At 42.5% G+C, this 25747-nt stretch overlaps 1 protein-coding gene across 4 annotated transcripts in view; it reads left to right on the forward strand.

The window, feature by feature from the left end:
* The window catches only part of LOC111265266 (uncharacterized), a 281436-nt gene that overhangs the window by 249520 nt on the left and 6169 nt on the right, over window positions 1-25747 (forward strand). For 3 of the 4 annotated variants that reach the window (XM_086970425.1, XM_022841793.2, XM_086970422.1), the window contains 3 exons: window positions 5723-6155; window positions 8299-8477; window positions 9689-9877. In XM_086970425.1, coding sequence (XP_086826551.1) covers window positions 5723-6155; window positions 8299-8477; window positions 9689-9877 — 801 coding nt within the window. The remainder of the gene's footprint in view (window positions 1-5722; window positions 6156-8298; window positions 8478-9688; window positions 9878-25747) is intronic. The other variant, XM_086970428.1, reaches the window with a different exon arrangement.

Consider the following 25747-nt stretch of genomic DNA (forward strand, 5'->3'; position numbering starts at 1 on the left):
AGCTTCGAAGGGGGGCACCGCTCCATAAACTTGGTGAGCTTTGAAAGTTATGATGGTGTGGTGCCCTGTGCTTCGGTCTTGGTGCTTTGAACTCAAGCAATCAAGCATTGTGTGCACACTAAGAAGGGTCTTAGGTCGGGTGATCCGTGTGGTTTGACAATAGAAATGATTTTTTGGTGGAGAAGGCCAAGAGCCCTGTTCCTTACATGCGGAACGTCTCAATTGACCATTTCTCCTATTAGTTCAAGATTTGTGGCTCGCTGTACGTAGAGTACGCAGTAAGCAAGAATTGACCATAATAGCGCAGACGTGTTTTATAGTAAGAGAGTTTAACTTTCTTGCGACGTGCTTTAATAACATTACAGTGGTTAAGCACGAAAATTTGTGGTTCATTAGCTGGCTAAATTATGGTATGGCTTTTGATAACTGTCTTTTTACCGTTTGTTAAAGCATCTATGGTAGCTGGTGCACGGAAAACTTTTCTTAGTTCAGTATTCAGGATGGCTTCTTGGGTAGCTTCCGAAAGTTTCGTGGAACCGAAATGGATTTCTGAGCGGTGCTGTTTAATGCTAAATATACTGTTTGTACGGATTTTTTGCGGAAAATGATGTTAAGTATTGTCCAATACGTCATTTTAATTGTCCTAATTTACATTCTAGACTTATGGGTGTAACGATAACCCTTCAAGTTCACCCTTCTTACACAAGGGTAATCGTGGTATTTAATAGAAAGGCGTCAAATAATGGCAAACGCTAAGATGAAGAAGCGTATTGGTATATTATATGAACATTGTAGCAATCCGGACTCATTTATTAGCTGAAGTATGCTATTTCTTAGGTGGGCTGCCTGCGTGCGAGAACAAACCTTGAACGTGGGTGCTCTCCCCGTGGATGTGCGGTGGACGGCTATGTGCTATAAAATTACTCGAAAATCCATAGTTTCCTACCCCTGGCTACGAGGAGGCCGGCTTTTCTAGTATACGTACTGAATGAAACCTTCTAAAGCTATGCATTTATGTAGTATAGGAACATGCGTTATCTAGCAAAGATCTAGAAAAGCCTTGGAGTATAAACCCACTTATTAAGGAAAATTAACAAGGCCTGTCCGCCAAATGCCATCGATAAAATCCTCGTAGAGCATAAACTCGTACAGAGACGTGGGAAGTGGAGTAGTCGCAAAGGATCCATGGACTCATTAGGTCGGTCGTCAAGCTATTGTACACACACAGGTGTTGTATAACGAAGTTAAATAAGTATATGCTTATACATTCATTCAAGTCCTGCTGGAAGGCCGGGGGGATAATATGGGGGCCATCATATTTAGAAACATTTATGGATTACGGTGAAGATACGGCATAAGCACAAGTGATAACATTTCATCTTTCAATAAAGCGAAGTAGCATTCCGCCTGGTCTGGTCGATCTACAACGATTTGGGAATGATAAAGGAATTCTTTGTATTTAAGGTTAGGTAAAAAGCTACTAATACGGCGGTCGAGGAAACGTCGTTCCCTTTTGGTATTACATATAAGAGCAGCCGAGCCGTAGCGTTTAAGGATAATACTTTCCCTATAAAATCGCATTCAAACTTCCAGACAAGGCAAATCTAAACGTCTGGGTAAGACGGCCATCAAGCTACCCTAGCTTCGGGGGAATATGGCGCCCCTGAGAAAGAATGATACCGCGGCGAATTACTGAGAGCAGCCAGCCATACTGCCTGTCCTTATGAATGGCGCGAGAAGTCAACGAAAAAGGTGGAATGGTACATGGATAAGTTATATAGGAGGTTCATTAAGACCCCTCAGCAACCTGCCGCCATGGCCCCATTATTCGCCCTACGCGGTAAGCTTGAAGCAATGTCTTCTTTGCTTTTCTTCTTCATAACCTGCGGACCCTAAGTCGTGCCTCGGAGTCGATGGTCGTAACCGATTATTGCTTGCGCGACTTAAGAACCTCGAAATTGAGGTTGTTGGTACACTAGCGGTAGTAGTGGTGAACCTCCGTTCCGTTTAGAAGCCGTCAACCATTTCGGAACCTCCACCCCCTCGTTCCGCTCCTACATCTGTAACTGTATGAACTTGTGAGTGGGATCAAAGGCTTACCCTTCTCTTCCTTCCTAAATGATATACTTTGCCGGAAGGCAAGAATCGTACTAGATACAGTGCACTTGTGACGTTTATCTTATCCTGTAAGAGGCATCCAGTAAGAGCATACTGCGAGTACAGGGTGACCTTACGCGCAATGGACCTAATACTTTGTGTTAGCCGTAAATTGCCCTTCCGTCCATCGTTGTACCATCTCCATAAGTGTAGCGGCAAGTTTTAGATCCTTAACAGCGGAGGGCTCCTTGGGAATGGGGAGCGCTTTTCTTCATATTGCTCTTGCGTTTCGCGCCGCTGGCAATCTTCGCTGACTCTAATGCACGGTAACATCGTCGATGGGGCGTATATTACATAGGCAGCGGTGAGACTCATGACTAAGCGGTGTCTCTATTTATTGAAATAATTAACTGAAAAGACCGTACGACGAGTAATACTACAACGATTCTCGAACTGCCCCGTATGGACAGATTGCATCGGTGAGATGCTAGCTTACAAGGCCATTCATAACATATCTTTTCTGAATAAAATGGAGTCTTCTTTTCATGTATGGGTCGTCCGATGAACCACGCCGGCAACGATGAATGAGCAGTGTCTGATTTTAAGCGATATATGAAAGTTATGCCAAAAAATGATTGTATAATACATTCGTACACATGTTGTAGCGTTAGATATGATTGTTAGCAGGAATTTGCCCCTAGCACAAGATATCCAGCACTGTTTTGTTGTTGAGCCATTATTATGTATTTACGTATGCACTTTTATGCTGTTTCTTTTCTTGCTAACCTAAGATACCCTTTTTCTTCGGCGGGCCACTGATCAAAATTGATACAATATTTGATTTTGGTATGATTCTTATTTGGAGAATATTTATCATTGTTTTTATACAAACAACTCTGTTTGCTCATAGAACAAGATGAATACGAGGTCTGTCTCACCTGCATTTTCTTGGTACTGTTTGCCTACGAGAGACAGAGGACAATAACGGTTAATTTGTCCCTGAGCTTTTCAATAAATTCCGTCCCTAGTTCAATCTCTGACAAAACGCAACAAATATCTAGTAAAATCGCCATTCACAGCCATCTTATGCTTCAATTCCCCGTTAATTGCGACTCTGTCTTCGCCCGAGCGGTCTTCGATTTCTTTACGTGCTGGCGTAACAATGTCAACACCTTTTAAACATTTAGAGCAGCCGCGTTCCTCTAGATCTGTGAAATCGCTAGAACAAGGTGCAACGAAACAAGCTCGTCCTGTTAACGTGGTTCAAGAAGCCAGCTCGGAGCCGTCGACTTACGTAGTGTGTACTAACCGCTTGGCACAAATTCGATGCTGTGCCCCCTATACAATGGGGCCCGACTTTCCCGCGTAGCCGGTGCGTAGGGAGACATGTTTGAAAGTACCTTGCTAATAAACAAACTGTCATATATCATCTAGATCCCACTTTGCGCCGCATCTTGCCGCCAAGTGTGAAGGTGACGCTTGTTTATGAGCAGTAGTCGTTGGTGCGTCCATGCGTAGACAGGTCGGATCGCTTTAGTCCGTTTGATTCTTTGCCAATTCCGACTCGGCAAAAAATTGTTGCTAGGCAAAATTAAGTGTCATTTCGGATAAATGTTACATCGTATCTTAAAGCATCATTACTACCATTACTAATCCTATTCGCCGGGAATCCGGCCCTTAGCCCCGTCTATTTTGTGCTCCGCTTGCATGGATTCTAGGAAAAGTGGTAGAGCAGTGGGACACGAAATTGGTAATAACTGGGACAGACACTCGGTCCTCTTCAGCCAGAGGTGACGCAAGAGTTGACTCGTCGATAAATTGAGAGGCCAAAAGCGCAGGCAAAGGACGACGATCGTAGAAAAGAGCTCTCCGTAAAGCGAATCTCAACACGCAGCTCTTGAGCGGAAAACAAGGACAGGGTCGTCGATCTTAATTAACTGCCCTCTCAGACTACCGCTGGCTACTGTTGAGTAGTTGTTTATTGTAAAAAGTTAAGTTAGTTTAACAGTGGCGTGAAAAAATAACGGAAAGAAGATGGCCCGCTGAACAGAACACGTAGATCTGGCGATATAAAAAAGTATGACCAAACGTGTGAGAAATGTATGACACTGTCATACATTTCAAGGTGCTGGTAGGTTTCTTAAATACAGAAAATAGATAGGATCGTTAAGACGCTCTATGGGTGTGCGGCACGTGCAAGTTTGATTTCAATGGTAGGCTATATAACAGATCTATTATGCGAAATTAATTTTCTATTTACTAATGTCAATCAGTTCCTCTATCTTGAACTATATTGCATATACTATTTCACCGTTTCACCCAAACACCTCAGAGCAAAACAATGAAGTCACAAAAATATCGAGGTATTTTCTCAGCTCAAATCACTGGGGTATTATTTTCCATCGAACAAAATCAACTTAAATTAACTGTTCTTGTTTTTCCTTTGCGTATGCGATAATAATCAATGCGTACCGTTTGTTTTTAGCCACACGCTGTCATTTCATTGCCAGCTTATAAACCAGCGACGCCTTAAACCTTACGTCTACATGTAAGCTTCAGCTGCCAATACTGCTAGGCAGGCGTAGAGATGTTCGCCAGGCGAATGTTTGAAGCCTGGCTAGCAAGCTTGCAGGGACTTGGCTTGGGAAGCTTCTTCATCAAGGGTTCAAATAATAGCAGTGTAAATATTTTATCCAACTCTCGTTCAGACCAGGCTCGTCCAGCCTCTTCTTGTTCCCGCCTTTCTACTCTGTTTTACAATGGTATCAAAACGACGTCGAGATACCTGCACGCTGGAGTGTTGCCAAAGTTGGGTCTGTCCGTTAATAGGCCGAACTGTGTAAGCAACAACAAACGAGAGCAAATTTTGTGCTACCATTTTAGTCTCGCACGCGCGAATAAAGGGTTAGAGTCGGACCGGGAACCGTTGCCAGCGGGAGAAACAGAACAAAAAAAAAACAACGTGAAATACTACAGCTGTAGGCTACGCAATGGGTGGTAGCTACTGGTCTGGAATTCCATTACAGCCAGGGCCGTCCTCACATGCTCATCTAATTAAGTCTTCCCCTATTTTACGCACTTATCAAAGTTAGTTTGTAGAAAATGTATTCTGTAGAAAAACAAACTCCCTGTCTAATATTCTGTAACTTTATAATCAACTAATTAGTATCGTTTTTTTTTTTATTGTTTTCAATAACTCCCTTAGCAAATCGAAGTGTTGCTTTGCCGCATTCACATGAGATTCGTCATTGCAGTTTGACCCTGGCGAGCGGAACGAAATATTTAGTATAGGGTTTTATGTAGGTAAATCATAACGGTCTTCGTGATTAATGCAGCAATAACGTGTCTGTCTATTAAACTTAAGCACATGTGATGACGTATGCTTGGCGTGTAAGGCCCAGGTTTGAAACCAGTCGGAGGCAGTCGCACAGTTCGTGATGTTGTTTACGAGCCATCTAAAAGAGTCCGAACGCACCATTTGAAAACCTTAAGCTAATGATCAACTCTGCCTTCAGTGAGAATGTGGGCAACTTTTTCAAGCACTCGCGTTTTATTTTTAATGGAATAAATTAACTAGCTAAGTCAAACCTAATCTCTATCCTCTTTTATTTCTCTACAATTTCAGGCTCTTTCTGGCGTAGGCGTTCGACCTCGTTCTCATCCGGGGACGCCTCAGTCACCCCCTCCGCCCTTGCTCGGTTCAACCGGCGTCGATTCGCACCGTCACCAGAGCATTCACATGGGAATGGGGATTCTGACCAGCACCTGCGAGTACGCCATACCACCAGGAGCGACCAGTGGGGTCGGGAGTGCGGCTTGTGGCCCCATTTATATGATAGGCACTGGCGGAAGCAGCAGTGGCGTTGCTGGAAGCAACAACACAAGCAGTAACCTAAACAACAACGGAGTACTAAGTAGCGGTGTACTAGGGTCCTCAGGTACGATACAGTATCATCAGCAACAAAACCAGCAACAATTAGCCCAACAACAACAACAACAACAACAACAACAGCAGCAGCAGCAGGGAATACAAAGAGTTGGAAATGCTAGTGCGACGGGTAAGTAGTTGTCCTGTGATAAAAAGGACAATTATAGTCTAATTAAACGTGTAGGAAACGTTGGCTAGAACACCAGCGGTGGGGACCATTGTACGTGTAAAAATGGAGTTTTATAAAAATTAGAAAAGACGTAAAGGTTGAATCGATAGGAACTGTATAGTTAGATGAAAAAATGTTGCCTCATTATGAAGCACAAATAAGGTGAAATGCTGGTGTAGGTATTCCCTGAACTGCAAGTTGATATTGTAATTATCAAGAGTAAATGCGTAAAATTGGTCTAGCTTCTGCCTTTATTTATCCTATATTTGACAAAATAGGAAGTTTGCTTTAATTCAAATTGAATAGGCCTGAAGCTATGTTTAATGATAGTGCTCCATATAATACTCGAAAAATCTATTTAGATAGTCTTATTTCCAAAAGCCTTTATCACCGTTAAACGTGCGACGCTCCATTTGCAACATACGACATTTTATCTATTCATATACATCATAATGTGTCTGCCAATTCAGCATGTTACAAGTATCCAGATATCTTTTATCCGGTCTTTTGTTTGCGCATGTAGGCACAAGCGTACCGGTCGTGTTCACTGTTGTCGCGCCATTGTCCTCTGTCTCTGATCCTCGGCCTGATACCTGAAGACCCTTATAACTTCCGGCTTTGAAGTCCTTTCGTAGTCCTGTGCTATACCACGGGAACCGTAAAGTGCACGTGCTTGGCTTCATAGCCCACGGTGTAGTCTCTCTATATGTATACTTCCACTGGCATTGTAGGCCTATGATAACATTTAGCTGTCGCTGCATCGCACTCACACTGGTCCGGCCCCTGTTCAGGTCTAATGCATCGCCCCGATATTTAGCTTGAAAGTGAGCCCGCTTACGAAATGCTTACTAGGGTTGTCACTTTTACTAAATTAGATAAAAATAATTTTGCATTTGTTAATCGCATCCATTTGTAGATCGTGACAGGGTAGGAAAGAGGTGTCTCTGTCGAGGACTGATCCATAAACAAGAAACAAGCTTGCCCCAGGAAAGCCAAACAATACAAAGTAGTAGCACACAGCTCCTAGAACAGACCCTCTATTTATTACTTAAACAGAGAATATTTAATATTAACGCAGATGCTGTCTCAGTTGCCTCTTTACGTTACAGCTGCCGAGGATCTAACTGAAGCGGTAGTTTGTTGTGATGCTTTCCCGGGCAATGCCTCAGTTGTTGACTGGAACTGCCAAATCGCAGGCGAGATTGCAGAAGTCGTGATTTGTCCCTCTGTATCTCTGAATTAGAAACTTAATTGCAAATACTCACTCAGTAATCCGAGGCCTGTGTCGTATGGTTCTGCTGTTTATTCGAGGCCGGCCGGGTTGGGTTGCCTTTCCCGGACTAAAAGTAAAGGAATCTTTTAAAGCAGTGTCAATGCAGGTATCAGTGTGTCCTTTGCAAAGATTGTAGCAAGAGCAGGTACAGAAGTAGGGTGGCAACAGCAATAGAGAAAATGCCCCTATAAAAGGAGGAGATCATGTGTTACTCTATTGCGAACGAAATATAGGGCATCGACAAAGTTAAGTTTGTTCTGGGCTCATGTGCGGGCAAAATGAGTAGCAACAGTTAAATGAATGTAATACGATGACAAAAAGGCGGACCATACATGATATGGAGGTGTCGCCGAAATTTCTGGTCGCATTGCAGGAGGGCTGTTACACATTTTATCATAGCATATTCGATGAAAAACTTATCGCTATTTTAGAAGCTTTTGCTTTATAGAGTAAATTAAAGTATTTATTTTCTTATTATTCTTGATTATTTATAATTAAATATCGGTTCCTAAAAAAAGGATTGTTTCCTCTCTAAAACGTAAATGCGTATCCGGCTGGAACAAGTCTTTCACACGCAGCAAACGCAATCAGTACCCGCACAGTTGCCCATACTACAATGAGGCTAGTGGATCAGCTCTGAACCTTTCCAGCACAGACTTCGTTACCCCCTGATTTTCCCGTCGGAATGACAAATGAACTATCCATTGGCAGTAGCAGCAGCAGCAGCAGCAGTATTAGCTATCGAACATCAGTGAGCAATGGTTGTGGTATGGTACTTGGTGAAAATTTCTTCTGATTGCCGGTCGCAGTTAAGTTCTATTTGTGTTTCAGCAATCGCGCCTTCCACAATTGGCTATATATCGTCTAGTGGAGACATCCGCAACTCGAGTTCGAGTCTCGATTCCGGCCGAGGGTCGAGCAGCTCCGGCTCAGAATCCTCGTCGTTTACGTCAACAACCGGAAACTCTGCCAATAACAATATCAACAGTAATAATAATAACAACAACAAGGTAAGTAATTTCCATCGGACCTCATTTATTTGAATATGTTCAAGTTTAATTACATCTGTTTTTGGGAATATCGGAACGGGCACAGCCAGGAATACCCAGTGATCAGTTGTTATGTGAATAGGTCATTATATTTTGGTTCTATCAATGTGCGACTTCACATCGAAACGTTCTCGTGCCTCATCATGTTCGCCGTATTTGTCAATCAGGTAGTTCCTTCAATTCCAGTCGCAAGTTAAAGATAGCAAAGTAATTTTTATGGCAGACAAAGATATTAAAGAAAAAACACGTGACAAATCGCTCCCTGCACGTCTTTTTCTATATATTTAGCTTGCGCATAATTTTTAGTTAGGGCACTAGGGTGAACAAATACTATGAGTATATCTAGATTAATACTGGCCTTTGTTTTATTTAGGCAAGAACCATGTCTTTTCACTCTACCTATGTTTTCGACAGGCAGTCAGTTGCTATGCAAGCGGGTTTACTAGACCTCTTATTGTGGCTATACAAGATCCCTAACGTGAGCTCTAATTGTCTGGTAACAACATTTTATTTACCATCAGACCGGATTCGTACGACGGCGTTCAATAATTTGGGTTGTGAAACAATGTCATTATAGAAGGTTCTGCCCCTTCTTATAAAAGAATGCTACTACTAAGCGACCAAAGGATGCTTGGATCTATATCACAAGTACAAATCTAACTTGCTACAAATCAGAGAAATTATATAATCAAAAGTTGTCCCGGACTTTTCTTTGTCATGTTCTCTAACTGCCAGAGTTTATTTCGATTTCAGACATCGTTCGATAGATTTTCCTGTTTTCCTTCTATGGTCAGATCGCCGCGATTGTTTGCTGGGAAACGTCTGCTCTGTAGTATTTTTGCTTTGATGTTGATCACTTACGGCCTACCCTTTGCCCTATTTCTACCTCCACCTAACCGAATCGATTATATGCAAATAATTCCATTTGTCGATAGTTTGTAACTAACCCAATAAAGCAAAGTGGCAGGTAGAAGGGCTCATCAGACAAAACAAAAAAAAAGCCATTTAATCCCGAATCAATACGGCTTGTGTATTCTTATGTGACGAAGGCATTGTTTGCTCCCCGATAGGGATTAGTCCATTATATAGAATGCCTAGGTTTACCTTTATGGACTTCTTTGCTAGTAGTCGTCTAATTACTTTCGTTATATTCCTGTTGCTCGATTCTGCAGGACCCTGTTGTATTCTGCCGACTGTCGCTTGGAGTGTGTAGTGGGTCTAGTGCAGGTGGTTCGGCCACGAGCCTTTCATTAATGTCGTCTTGTTCATCGACTTCGTCAAACGGCGATAATTCGCCGTCACCTAATGGACAGCTCCAACAACAGGTCAACGTTGCGCATCTGCTTCTCAACGGAATACCGGTAGGTAGATCCGTTTACGTTTGCTTTCGACTGTCGACTTTTATCTTGACAGCACGACCCACTTTGCCTTTTCAAGTACTGCCTTTAAACAGTAACTGCCATATATACCATGCAACTCGTTTGTTTGACTATGACGTTTGCTTGAGACGACCTAGTCCTTCGATGGTCAGGTAATTACTGCCAAGTACCTTTTCTTTCAATAATGCTCACTGTTGCGAAAAGACTCTATTTAAGAACTATGCCCCCCGGTGGACGTGTTTAACGGCAATCAGTGTGACTTGGCCGCATCGTCAGTTAGTGTAACAATGATTTACGTATCAACGATTGATTTTTGTAGGCTTAGTGGCCTAATATGAATCGAAAGGGGTAGGCAAGGCTATAACTAGCATGGTCACGGGCGACATAGCGGGTCATTCATGAAGTTCCTGAGCCTGCAACGGTGGCCATCGAAAAGGCCACTGTAAATTTCAAAACAAACAAAAATTAATTTATGCGATTTCTTTTCATATAGCCCTGAATGTTCTAAAAAAATGTGGCTACATAACAGAAAGATTTTGTAATTAGCAAGTTTAATCGTACCTAGTGTAAAATTAGGCTCCATTAAGACCTATTGTTAAGCAGTGGACCCATGACTACTATTTTTTGAGGAGTCTCAGTCGAACCTTTTGACCAAACTGATAGTCCGCCTTGTCTGTGGTATATGTATGCAATCTGGCAACAAAAAATTCCCTGTGGCATCTTACGAGGCGACGGGCAGCCCTATCACGAAACGGCATTTCTGGGCGCAGTCTACTCAACCCTAAAGGTCAGCCCAATTTTGTAGCTGTAAGACGCACCCATAAACGTTCGAGGGCATATTATCTAGTTGTTTCGCCTTAGACACACATGTTATTTCTGTGGTATCCATCTTTACCTTTAGAACTATCTTGTCCATTCCAATTTCGATTTTTTAGTGGAACTAAATTGCGGCAAATGTGAGAAGTAGTAATCATCTTTATACTGAACGTTGGTATCATGCAGGGCCAACTTGCAGTTCAGCTGTGACCACACACCTTGCGTATTGTGCTTTACGCAACTTACTCTGCTTATCAAAATAATTCTTCTTGGAGTCAACGTCGTAGACCAGCGAACTTCCGTTCGATGTCTCGTCCACTTAGCCTTGAAAGTTGCAGTCATTTTAATTGAAATCCTGCTGTGCTTAGATCTGTTGTATGTGAGGCCTCGGCAATAAAGCGGTGGAGACTTTTTCATCTCTATATGAATAGGTCCACAAGATCAGCCGTGTCTAGGCATAGCCTCAAGCACTTTTTTCCGTTTGGAGTTTAACCAGAGAGGGTCTTGTCACACTTATCCGGGGCTTCTCTAACAGATTTATCAATAGGAGTGGCTTCGGTTATTAATTTCTAATAAGAATTTTTGCCAACGCTGCGACTTGAGTCGGTAGAGCGCTGTTGGTTATGACTACTGTAGAAGTGCGCACAAAGATATACGCATTAACCATTTAGATTGCGCCTCTTCCCCGGTGGACACCTGGTCCTTAAAGAGGGATCCTAAGCGATCTAGACGCTGTCACTAATAATTTATTGATTGTTTCTTGGATACGGAACACTGACTTGTGCTTGACGGAAGGTCAAAATAGGCTTCATACAAGTTCATATGGTTTATAAAGCGACCGGTTGAAAGAACGGTCACCAATAGGCAAAGCTTATTTGTGAATATTTTGCATTCTTGACTCAATCCTTGCTCATTGTTATTAAGAGCGACCACATACTATCCTGATACGTAGGTCGTTGCTGTTTGTAAGCCGTTGGGAACTACATGAAAAAGATAAAGGAATCTCACATGTAGGCTCTGTATCCTATCCCCCATTTATGTCGAATAAAGGAATTTCACATGTAGGCTCTGTATCCTATCCCCCATTTATGTCGATAACAGATTTCCTTAGGAATTCTACGTACATGCATTTGTGAGGTCGAGGACTCCTATTAACAAGCGGTTAAAGGCAGTTTTTGAACAGCGTCTATCGTCCAATGATTTTTTTTTTAAATTAATTTTGCGGTTGTTTGTCACTGTTCTTGGCTAGGAAACACGATAGTGAAGACGGCCTGCTTGCAAAGAACGAGCTACGATTGGAACCTGTTTCGTTTGATTTGGCTTTAAGCGAAATAGTATTTGGGTGTTAGCGAAAACTCATTGGTACCAACGATCATAATCTTATGTCGCAGTACAAATATTCTCTGCGATTATAAACTCTTTCAAGTCTTCAGTGATGCCTTTACGACATCCCTTTGACATTTTTGCCAAAATAACGATTTTGACGTCACGGCTTATTCGTACGTTTTGCCTAACCAGCTCTATCTTTTAGTGCCCATTGAAAGCAAAATAAATAACTGTTATTTAAATGAGTATAGTATCTTCTGCGGCGAACGTAATCATATTATGTTCTTACTACATAAAGTCGTTGGTACATAAATATTTTGTACTACTGATAAATCCCCACTCAGGCTGGCCAAACCTTATACAAACGTTCATCTATCACTATCTTATCAGTCCAATTTTGCTACCAAAACCACGTCTGCAGATCGTTTAAGGCATCGCTGCCACTCGGACGCGCGTGATTTATCAGTAAGCACCTGAACAGACTTGGACCGACAAGGCCATTTTCGTTTGACCAGCCGGTCGTAATCCGGTTGTTGGCATCTCCATGTAGCATGCATATGACCTAGCACGCCTTAGCACCTAATGTACGTTGAGTATGTTCCATGTTGGAATACGCAGTACGCAAATGGAAGTTTGCGCCCGACATTCTGCTGCATTTAAATTTAGCATAGCGTCAATCAACAGTTAATTTTCCGAGCCTGCGACGATCAGACTATGCTGTTACTGATGTTGACTGTGGAAGTAGTTGGTTTTTGTGTTCTGGAACGTTTTAGATGATGGCGATGCTAAAGTTCTACATATTTGTCATTCATGTTTGTTTTCCGTTGGCGACAATCTCGGTCGCTCTGATGATTATATGAGTCGAAGCTTGCTGACAACAATGCAGTGATGCATCTGGTGACGCAGAAACAATTGATCATGTTGGAAAAAAGCGGAATGGTCCAATTAGGCAGCTCTTCACAGAGCCTTGTAATCGAAAAGCATGCGATGTATTAATGGTAAACGAATAGGACAGCCTCGATAGTCGTACCGGTGGCAGTTCAAAACCAGTGATTCGTGTATCGGTGAGTTCATCGCCGACTTACTCGCTTAACGACAGTTAGCAAATTGAGCTGATAATTTGTTTATTAACAGATTCAAAATCCTCCATATTAATTCCATCAGTTGTTGCATATTAAATTGGTCTTACGTTTAACCGCGACGCACACACTATCGTCGGCCGTATGTCTGGGGCCGAAACTCCGCTGCGTTCGATTCTGCCATAGCCACGACCAGCAAACAAGTAAGCTTTTCTCGATATCGGACAGTGGCGCGAGGGTCGTCTGAACGATAGTCTGATTTTGTTGACTACAAAAGCGCTAGCTTGTTGTCCTCTGAAACCAAAGTCTTTCGTGACTCTAGATTAGAGCTAGGATTCCGGTGCATCTGGTAAGTCTTTTAGCTGAAATTTCCCTCGATAGTTCATCTGGTTTGGCTGAAATAATACATACGGACTCATAACATTATCTTCGTATCTGCCGATGATTCTGGCGTCCGAACCAAATTCGTGAAAGCAACATCACGACGTATTTAGTGACACAGAAGCGATCGGCCATGGCGACAAAAAGCTAAAGAATGGCTGAGTCAGGTAGGTCTAAACAGGCCTTTACTGACGTGTGCTTCATGGACAGGCGACACGTCGGTGGTAATACGACAATAAGAAAAAGAACGTTTTTAATAGAAGTGGTAGTGAATTACAACTAGTAATTTGCGAGTCCTAAAAAGACCCGCATATCACCTCGACTTGCATGCCTAAACTGGATAACACCAAAAACGGTATTTATTTAAGCGTATGCTGGGCTCTTCTCACGCTATTCAAGGGCGTCATCAACATCTTGAAAGCCTTTTGCCCTGTTGTACCGTAAATATGGCTACGAAATAATAAATACGCTGAGCGTCCTAAAGGTCCGGAAGCGACTACATGATGTCTTGATGCAGAGACACTTTCTACTCTAGAGAGAATTTCTATTCTGTGTACGTGAGTTGCAGTTGCCTGATGAACATGTCAAACCTAACAGTAGCTTTCTTACCATAGCAATGAAACGACACGTCGTTGGCATCTTCACGTTTGGCTTACTGCACTTTTTTTCTGAGTGCGTTTTAATCTTTAGCGCCATCAAGAGTGTCATGCGTCAGACAGGAAATACAGAATCATTCAATAAGCAGGACTTATTGACGCTCTGGCACATTCCGTGCTCGAATTATTTTCTACTGATAAGTTGATAAAAAATTTCAGAGAATGGCAGAAAGGGATGAAGTATGTTATAAAAGGAGGTTCTAGGAGGTTGTCGTTAACTGGGCTGACTAGGGAAATGCCATTGAAAAGTTGGTCGTTCTAAGGTCCTGTCATAGCAAAGGGTTCTTATGTTCTAAGCGCTACAGCCACCGTTGTTTTTTAATGCTAAGACTCATTAAGAATTGCACTTGTTCACGCGTCGATTGGATATGAGATTGAGGGATAGCAAACCTATGATCGGACTGTAAGCAGCATACTAATTATGGCAAAACGGAAGTGGACACATGTACGGGTCAGAGAGTACTGAGCTCTAGCGCTTTTAGCCCGGTCGCCATTTTCTGTGGAGCACGATTATCATTTACAACTATGTTAGACGTAACAGTGAAATCACGCTTGACATGTAACGTTTGAGTACTGCCCTATGTACAAAACAACGTCCGATATACGCGATCGAATGGGTGAAAACGCTTTAGGATAGCCGGCCAGTAGTCACTAGTCTGTGGCCCGGTCTGGCCGAAGTCCAGGAACTTCAGTTCGGAAACCAGCCAGTGAAAACCTTTTTACCGTAATGGGGAAAAACAAACAAATATTCGTGATTCGAACGGCGCATTAGAGCATACTATTGATTGAGGCACAATACATACGCAGGCCTCACCTTCATTTGTAACAATTGCACTTCAATGATTCTAACCCAGAATAAATAAGCAAACCCTGCAAAGCCCGGCTCTCGGCAGGCTCAGTACGCTGTGCAGATGAGCGAACTTTCGCTAGGTTTAGAGGTTCCGTAATCTTTTACATTCAATAGTAAAATTTAGTGGAATGCAATGGTGTTCAGCTTAGTGTCCTCTAAGCGTAAATTTAAAATTACGAGTTAAAGAAACATCAAAGTGAAAGCTCCACAAAGATGACAATAGCTATCACCTGGCAAATGCTTTGCTTGTGGAGAAGAAATCTGTGTTATTAAGCAGTGTACATATATGTGTATAAATGTGCATCGTATCTCCGTCTTTCTAAGCGCCGTCTCAGGGAATTGTAACTCATCCAAATAGAATGGAGTGATCACGTATGCACCTAGCAGCTTCATCTGCACATGCATAAACAGTACGTGTGAACCGTGATGTTTCATCATAGACCTTTTGTGTACACCTTATAAATATTGCCCTCATCAAGCAGGAATTACAACTGGTAAAAAACCCTGTTTGCCGGCAATATCTATTGGTATCTTCGTCGCCTGTTGTTGTAGTTTCTACTGCTACCATTTCGGTAGATCGCTTAAGGGCCATTGCCTTTTCCTTTTGCCCTGTTGTGCTCCAGATAGGCTCCATATAACTCCATGCGGGCACATTGCAAGCCGAAATTAAGCTTTTTTCTTTCTCAGTTTAAATCCGTTTCACACCTTGCCTGACATTCATCGTCCCTTGGAAGTAACGGGGAGCAAAAGGAAGAGGAACAATGTTTCTGGGCTTGGCAGAAAATGGCAGAAAATTGCCATTGCTACCGTTTCTTCTATCTGGAGCACAGGATGCTTCCAAAATCCTTTGAGCTTGCACCTGTTAGAAGCCTCTTACCAATTGCGGGTTTCCTTTTCTTCGATGCCTCTGGCGGGGAAAGTTATACACAGCAGGTTATTTATTGGCCCAGTTTGTCCTACTACGGGGTGTCGCTATAACACTAGGCGTTCCCTCCTCGGCTTCGTTTGAAGCGAGAGGAGACATTCAAGTTCACGGCGTTACTGTCCTTGATCATGCGAGACAATGTAGAGAGGACTTTGAAGGGTTTACAGTAGGAACAGAACGAGAGTCCAGATCAAAAACGAGAGAGACACAAAGTAACCCATCGTACTACACTAAACAATTAAGCGTTCATGAGGCATTGGTCGGTGCGTTCTTACCGCCATGTACGTACTGAAGGCTTCCTATAAATTTCTGTGTCGGTTAAGAGATAACGATTTTATCGCTGATGTTCGCCAGGTTTACTGTAGGATGGTTAACAAGAGAAATCATTAATACGAGACAATATGACTGGGTAAACGTGTTAGTTAATGCTATATAATAGATGGAGACAGAAATTAATTGTATCGTATGTGTAACGTTTTTCGTATAATGAAGTTCCCATAGTGTTAAATAGGGAAAAATCCGTGTCTTAGTCCAATCAGTTCCTAAAGAACATTTTATATGATAGACATAGCTGCAACGGTAAACTCTAGGTGTGCAGACAAATAGACGCTTCGTGTGTGCAAATTGCATGGTCACCCTCTATACAACGACTTATAAATAACATCTATTTTTAAAAGCTCGAAGCAGATGCTAGATAGTTGTTCCCTAAAAGAACCGAAGTCTATTCCAAAATACCACGAGGTTCACGGTGGCGAACATTTTTACCGTTCTCATTAGCAAGAAAACGGCGAGCATAAGCCGTCTCACTGGCCGCGTCAAGTCGTCGACGTCGACGAACCGCCCCCGGGTGGCTAACAAGGTAGAGGCCGTACATCGTGCTATCTTAAGGACTAATCCTCTTAGCAGACGTAGCGCAGCAGGGGCATTCGCGTTTGTGTGTGAAAGAGTGCAATGCCAATACATTTGGGCCGCGGCACCCTCGTTGACTGAGCCCCGTGTAAGTCTGTGTAAGGTTTCGTCCACCAAAGCAGGGTTGCCGCGACCCCTACAGCTCCAAGGGCGGTAGGCAATCTGTCCCCGCCGAGGTACAGATGACCATAAAGGAACTTCCCGGTGTGCCTGATTGGCTGATTCGCTCGCAGGAGGGTTAGTTCACTGCTTGTATCAATCGTCTCTGGCAGATTCCTCTGATAGACCTAACCTTGCTCGTTCAGTTTGTGAGGGTCTTCATTCGCCGGATTCCCATTGGTCAAAAACGAGATGTTACGTTCCTCCAAACTATACCCAGTTGTGCGCAGACACTCAATCGCTAGCAGACAGAAACCCATACACTTTAGTTTACTTAACGTTTGGCTTCTACCCACCGCCGTCTGGCGGTGATCCAGTGATTCCTATGGGAATTAGCTAAGCCCTCGAATACTGCAGCATCACCAGCTAACATCAGTAAAGGAAGCCAATGGAATAGTCAAAGAAAATAAGGCAGTGCAGTGTCTACACTATGGCAATGGCGTAGAAATCTAGCGAATATAGGTACTAAACGCCATTGTGGACTTGACGTACCGCCCGACCGATCGGCTTTCAAAATGGTTAGCTATCGAAACATATATAATACTAGAAGGGGCCTTACATGTAGCGTAGAAATGAGAAGATACGGGAAGTTAATGTGGGTTAGGCATTCTACATATACATTCTTTGCTTCTCGGATTGTACGGTAAGAACTTTTTCCTCTTTGACTCTTTTTCCACGGGAAACAAACGCGTTGCAGGTACTCAGAGGGATGGTCAGACGGGTAGCTTCAGTAGATCAAAACCTCTCTGGGTTCTCTCAGTTGCTCAGGTTCCGACGATTCTCTGTGGGCTATTAGGCTAGCCGCCTTGTGGCCAACCACAGAGGTATGGGAGTAAGTTGACTTGCATATCTGATATGCCAACCCGATTTGTAGATATCGCCAATAGCAGCGGTTATTGACGAAAGAGGCCGGTAAGAGGTGAAAGAAAAAACGTGTGGCATCTTTCTAAGAAGGAGATAGGTAAGAGGCCCCGACGGAAAACTAAAGATTAATGGCTAGCCAGTTTCCCCACTGTAAGCGTTCTATAGAAGAAAATCAACTAGAAGTGAAGTAATATAGAGGTGATTCCTCGATAAGGTCATAGTGTCATAATACTTAAGATTAACGCAAGGCGCGCGGAACATTTGACGCATCGAGGTATCAGGTCACGATCATGGGTAAGCGACCTGTAATGTATCATATCGTATTGTACGCTAAATTACCCGAAATGGACTACGTTTGATTTTGAAGTCTATGCAACCCTTATGCCGCGAACTTGTGATATCTATGCGATATGATTTATAATTAAATAAAAATAGTTATATTAACGATAAAGGGTGGATGTTAGTTTCACCTACTACAATTCTATTGCAAGGCAACGTTTTCGTTGATTTTTTAATTTCGAGCAAAAAAACGGGTCTTGGCAAAAACATGAGCACTCTTCCAGAAGCCAGCTGGCATCACAGTATTCACTAAAACAATCAGAATTAGTCAATCGTAGCTTCATTACTAATGTAACGGCTACTCTTTTGGTAGCCGCATGCTAATGTTTGTAGCTTGATGTTATATATTAGTTCAGTGTCATATACTCTGTCATAAATTTATCCTAAGAAGATCTGTTCCATGGGGGGTCAGAATTGCTACCGACTTTATCTGATGAAATAGATTGCACTGATAATTACATCGGTTTGCGTCCATTATTACGGCAGTAAATAGCATATTACATACATAGAATGTACACTTTCTGGTCTCGTCGCTAAATAGCTGAAAGCTTGCCTTAATACAACGAGTTCTCCGAAATATATATATTGCTATAGTATTACATGGGCGCTATAGCGTTAGGGAAATTCTCCTTGAAAGAAAAGAAAACAAAGGTCAGGCAAAAACATCTCGAAATGGCCAGAGTTAACCATTATGTGCTGCGTTCATATGATCCTATACGTTCAAACGTAACACGACATCGTTCTTTGTATGTAGGTAACCCAAAAGGAGCGTTTACGTTATCTACGAATAAGGCGTCCTACATGGCCGAAACATATGATACATATATGATTAGCTAAGCACATCGATAAAGCTACGTGAATGCGTACGGGACTCCTATACTAAGCACGGATAACTTTAGAAGCGTTTCATTTGCTGGTATACTCGACCGATAACAATGCAGTCTCCTTATTATCACTATACTGCTTTGTCAGGCAAAATATCTATATTTTAGATGTCTCTCTAATTATAGATTGCGTGAACCAAATGATGCAGTTTGCTTATGGAGGACCTAGCGTTCTGTAACGTGTCATCTATTCAATGACATCGTCCCGTGCCCATTTGGTATATTCTATCGCACTGTGGTTTGTGTATTCTTCGGTCTGATCAACTTTATGGCGTTAATTTCAAACCTTGAGACACGTAGCATACAGTTGCTCTCCCTCTGCCCCTTATGCAGTGAACGATTTTTATGAAACGTAACCATGTCAACATTATTAGTATTGAATGAATCTGTTATCTGGAGTATAAATGGATGTTACGACAAGTTAATTGCTTTGGCGATTCGCAGAAACCTCTTTTCCTGTCTTTCATAACCTGCTCCTGGACCTTTTCCCCACCTTGATAGCTACTGATTTATATAGTTTGATACAAATGACTTCTTCGTTGACGTTATTATCATCACTACTTTTTGTGTCAACATATCCTCATTTCATGGAGCATACAAATCGAGCTTAGCTCCTCACCTTTTGAATCTGACGGCTACATTCACCTAAAATAAATATTTCATCACTGTAGACGATTGGCTCATGCTTAAACGAAGTATGTCCACGCCTGGGTTCGAACCTAGACCCCATCTCACCTAGTCTCTCTAAATCTAGTAAGCAAAATTACAGCACCGACTCTCCGAGATAACTACGTTTGTGTAGGGAGACGGCAAACTTAAGACAATAAGGACAGTTTGCGCGAGCAGCAACCCTTACAGCTGCTGTCCTTTTGCCTCTCCAATGTCCCCAGCGGCAACCGAAGGATTCTTGAGCCGCTGGCTCAGCGTCTCGAGAGCGAGTTCCTGCGGCAGACTTTTGTGTAAGCAGACCCAACGTCCGGGACAGAGAAAACGAGTCGTCGCGTCAGCAGTCACCGATAGTCGCCTCCAGCACTTCAATTCAGTCCCATGTTTGCCCTTTATCTGCCTCTTGCTCGCCCCTTTTACCCTTTCCACCGAATTTTTTTCGTGAGACCTCAAGTCGTCGTTGCAGTTACGGGGCTGCTATTCGTTATCATTGTTGTCTTATAAACAAGAATGAAAATGAGAAATGGACTGCTTCAGCCAGTCAATTCTCTCTCTGAGCGCTTGTAGGCGATTGTGCTCTTTAAGCAATGCAGATGCTTCTGTGGCCACGGGGCAGCTAACGAGGGGCGCCATTCTACTTGGCTCTAATAACGGTCTACGCTTATGACTGCCATAGCGAGTTTGTTTATATGGAAACAAAATTTTTTTTTGTAAAGAGACAGGGAAATGGACACAAAAGATCGTATGGGATAGAGGGATCCCAAAAAAACAGCATGCACATCTGAGTTGTCAGAAAATGTTGTATAGTACAAGGGGAATGAATGTGGTTAAAAAATAGATTGAGTCGGATATCATAAACAATTACCAATAGACAATGTATGAAACAATAGTGCTTTATAAGAACATTATAGAAGGATTTCGACTTGTAGAAACCGGAAATTCCGAACGTCTGCTCCTTTGTTGTGGAAAAATTCAATTTTGTAAGAATGTGGGAAATCGTTTGCGAATTTCAACATTGAAACAATGAGAATCCTTATTTCTAGAGTAAAAAAAAATAAGCCAGCATGGGCGATAATGTATTACGGTCCAGTCACAGAAAAAAAATATAAAGATATAAGGGATAATAGCTTTTTTAGAACGATTTGTAGTATATTTTCTATTAATTTCGTATCTATTTAAGTTTGGAGTTTAAAAAGCGTTCGTTCATTCTCTGCCAACACAGTTTTTGTGTGGTCTTGCAGTTAGATAACCACGATTACCGCTGCTCTATTATGTTTTTGAAAATGTTCATGTTCCTTCTAAGTTTAACAGTTTTTTTTTTATCTCAAATATTTCGTCCTATGTAATTAATAAGGCTCCATTAATATTTCTGTAGCGCATCGATCCTGCGAGACAGCCAATGGTATCGAACCATCTTTGTTAGTTCAACGAACCAGCATCCAACTAACTTTCGGCTGAAGCTCAGGGGTGCTTTCGGTCTTTATTGGCTCAAGCTGCATCATAATGATTATGATAGAACTAGTTCTGGGCGAGAAAAATCGAATACCTTCTATTATTGTTATTTTACCCTAACTACTACATCATGCGAAATGTCCTATTCCTCTGCAGCGTTGCAACGTCCTGGTACCGAACCTTGTCTATTAATTAAAACTATAAAAAACGTCACTAACAATTAAAAAGAATGGCTAACACGATACACGCATTCCCAAGTCAAGCTTTTTTCACCTGTGTTCACTGGGTAAACGGCCCAATGATAGCAGCAGTGGCAGCGATTTTTATTGGAAGCAGTAGCGGTATCGGGAAGCTGAAAAGATTTCAAAATGCAGACGGCACGGTCCAGGCATAATTTACAAGGCGCCCGTTTTACAAAACGACTGATCCTTTGATAGTGACTCAACGAAAAAAAACTCCATAACAGGAACCCACAATATCCCACACCGCCAGTCTTCCCAAACGCCTCCACCGACCAGCATCGACGATATCTGAACGATGTCAGGTAGCAGACGACGGGGGTAAGGAAGTAGGTAGAAGAAATGATTTCGAAGGCTGGACACGTTGTAGTTGGCTATCACTAAGTCTGGTTATCAGACTTGGCAAAGTGTAAGCTTTTGTAGCTCAGCTTGTCCTGTTCTGCCTTGCCTCCTTACAAATGAGCCTGCAGCTCATATGTGGTTCATGTGTTGGCGGTGTTGATGGGCAAAATGTGGTACTGATGGTAGGTCGTATTTGCGTAAGGCGATAACGACTTCCAGGGGGGGAGGGGGGGAGGGTCTAGATCGAACCCAGTGAAGCTAACATACTTCGGCCGATGCAAACGAAGCCAATCCAACTAGCTCAGCAATAGAGACTAATATCAATGTGCGCAGAATTACAGAAGATCAATGACGATTTGATTTGTCACAACGGCGGTAGTAGCAGAGAAACCAACAAAATTACGATTCTGCTGCTGTTGAATAGTAAATGTCAAGGTTATGGACAGGAAGCAGTGGTAGCAGTAGCAGAATCAAGCTCATACTATAGGTGTCTTTTTAAAAATAAGACAAACAATCACAAGGTGTGTCACGGAACAAAGTGAGGCATAAAGCAAAAAAAAAAAAATAACGAAAACGAATAACACGCAAATCCCGTAAAGCACGTATTTGCGTTGCTGTTGTACTCTGCAAATGAACATTAGTTACGCTGATGGACACACTGCACTGGGCGAAAGATACATAAGCTTTACGAAAAATCGTTACTTGCCTTTCAAACTAGAGGCCAGAGTAGAGTGAAGTCGAAGCGTCCTTTTTTTTTACCGGATATTAGTCGATCGTTTTATAACATTTGGTAGTTTAGAAGGTCGTTTGGTAGCGAATAGAAGCATAATGACATACGTTGGAGGAACCCCCCTGGGTAACTTCGAAATAAAAGGAAAATGCTGCTGGTGTGGCCTGGCGCGACAAAATGTTTGACCCCGCAAAAATTCCCTCCAGGCTCTCCTTTCAAAGCGAATGTGGAGCGCACACAGGTACCATGCAATTTGCGCTGCCATTACAATTCGCCTGGCTGGGCGCCCTGTTTTGAGGAAAAAAAAACCATTTCCTGGTGGGTTTTTTCCTCAAAACGGTAAAACTGGTACAGCGCACGTTGTAGTCGGCTGATACTTTCCGTTACAAAAATATCGGCCATGTCAGCAAGATTCGAAAGCTACCTCAGACATGTCTGACGTGCCCCTGCTTTTCAAGACCCTTCATATATATATATAAAAGTCACCTTATAGTTTCTGGGCGCATGAACAATCTTTATTATGCGTCTGTTAAAGTAGCAGGGCAAATAGCGTGTAGCATTAAGGGATACATAAGGTCAAGTACTTTCAAACTGTCAAGAGACCTTTGCCCCGTTCTGTAAAAGGTATATGACAAGACTTCGCTCTCATTCGAATCGCAAACTAATGTTGGACAGTGCCAAACATTGAGGCCTGCACTTCAGCAGACACGCTTTTCATGTCACTAGACATTCGCTCTTTATAAAATTACAATATGTGGAAGCGCCACAAAGGCTTCATGATTTATTCTTATAATTCGCCTGGCTGGGCGCCCTGTTTTGAGGAAAAAAAACATTTCCTGGTGGGTTTACTACTTGTGTAAATAGTCAGCGTGTCAGCAGCTTAGACGCCTCGCTTGCAACCTTTGAACAGATGTTTTTGGTAACTCAATTGATTGACTTCATCTATATGCATGCATATTTTATATACATAGTAAATATATTTACTGCGATGATTGTTTCACTATTATTTTTCGCGGCTAGCTACCTACTCAGCTTTTCTGAGTTGTCGTTGTCCAGACCAACGAAATAAAGGAAATACAGGCGTATTTAGAATAGTAGTGATGGCGTAGGGTGCATATATGTTTCGGGTCAGCGATATAAGCGGGCGCCTCCGCTGATGCCGCCTTCTGCTAACGATCGTCAGGTGGAGAGAAGTTGTCCTTGATTTTAGTTGGACGAGCAGCGATGCTGGTGTCTCGTAAGTAATATATGTGAGTTATTTTTGTGAAATTTGGCTTTTGGAGTTACAGTCTGATATGTGACAATATTCTTCTTTTTGTAAACAGATGCTGGGTCGCAAATATGGCATATACCTCGACTACAGATAATAGTTCATTTCCGATTTACACCGACGCGCAAGAAGTAACACAGTCGATTATGAAGGTATCTAACTTTCGATTGTCGACTGGCCAACTTTACAGCTTCGAATACTGAAGCCTATACAGAGATCGAAAGTTGCCTGGCATGCTTTTTGCTCCTTGCCGTCTGTCCACATGTTAACTTCATTTGAGCAAGCTACGCCAGGAGGGGACCTTGCAAAGGCGTTCGACCTTTACTCTAATACGATTATTCATACAGAACTAGCTATAAATTACATCGTATCCAGGTCTAAACATGAGCGATTTCTCCAAGTGGCGCACTATGCACCTATCTAAATAGTACGAATAATTACTGTTTGATAAGTACGCGATGCCTAAGAGGGCTGGCCCTTTCTAGCACGAAACGGAGCGTATCTATGCCCGGTTTTGAACCTGGCCATGTCCATCTCGTGCCCCAAGTTTCAGGCAAAATCGTTGGCATCGAACCAACACGAGAGCAGCAAAATGTAATGAATTCGATGACGAAAAAGCCACTCTGCTACGCTTTGCGATGCCTTTCTACTCTCGCCTTACACTCTCGTGTGCGTCTGCTAATATCTCACGACATTAGTTTCGTGCCCACTAGCAGTTCCCAACCTAAACGGTCGCTGAGTAGATAAACATTAAACACTTTCTTTTCATCTACCTACAGGCCCATTATACAAGCTTCACGTATAAACCGATTTGCGATTCGATAGAACAGAATAGTAAAAATAGTATATAATAAAAATCGCCTCATGGGTGCCGATTTTTGACACGTCTGAGATCATCTGCAATTACGGAGACCTCTGCGCCCAGGTCTGTTATTCAGTGCGAGTCTGTTTCCCCGCGATTTATTCTTAGCTTCGTCAGCGATGGACGCCAGCGGACGATAAACTGTTGATGTCATTATTGACGGACTATCTGACTAAAACCAGTCAACTACACGCACGTTCTGATCACAACATTTAGTATACGAAACTGATACATTTTGTTTTTTCCTCTCACCCACTCGTACGGGTAGTTGGCAAAAAAAAAGGTGTTCTAATAACGCTAGAACAGCAATTGTGAAGCGCTCATTAGCCAATACAATACAGCGATAAAATGGCATAAAGCAGGTGGCGACCGGGGCAGCTTGTACCACTGTCAGTACATATAATAGAATTGGATCGTCTGCTAAGAGTTAGAGAGTGACGAAGTTTTCGGCAAAACAGTCGCGCCATGGTTGACAATTCTGCTTGTTGTCGTCATCATCGTCCTCGTCGTCGTTGTTGTTATGACTTATTATACCTTCTATATACGTTGCATCCATATATATGGGTACCAAAAGGTCTCGGTAACTTGTAGCAGGCTTGACATTGCAGTCTGATCACAGAATAAAAAAAACTCGTCGTCAAGGCTTTGACTCGGATGCTACAAAATAAGTGTTTGCTACATGGGTCCTACAAATGGGCGGCTATTGCTTAGTCAGTTAGGTTTTTCCGTGGGGTGTTCGCGGTAAACGTCCGGCGGAGTTTTTAATGTAAGTTGTTTGCTGAAAGGCTAATCCGTATTTAGGTAGTACAGGCGGGTTAGGTTGCCTGCGGGCTAGTTACTTAGAAGAAGATTTTAAATCTAACCATTTAAGAAATACTACTGATAGACCTTGTACCCATCGAGCTCTAAAAAGATTCGATTGGGCAAACAGAGATCAACAGGCAGGTGGCGAAGTCACACAAAAAAAAAAGAGAGAGCAAGACGCAGGATAGGAGATGATTGACATTGGAGTGATTGCATCAGTTATAAATACACTCCAATCATAAAGCAACGACATACTGTCAAACGGAACAGGGGTGGTTGGCACTTACAAATAAATTGAT

Source organism: Varroa jacobsoni, unplaced genomic scaffold, assembly GCF_002532875.2.
Source record: "Varroa jacobsoni isolate VJ856 unplaced genomic scaffold, vjacob_1.0 scaffold_102, whole genome shotgun sequence".
NCBI classification, from domain to species: domain Eukaryota; kingdom Metazoa; phylum Arthropoda; class Arachnida; order Mesostigmata; family Varroidae; genus Varroa; species Varroa jacobsoni.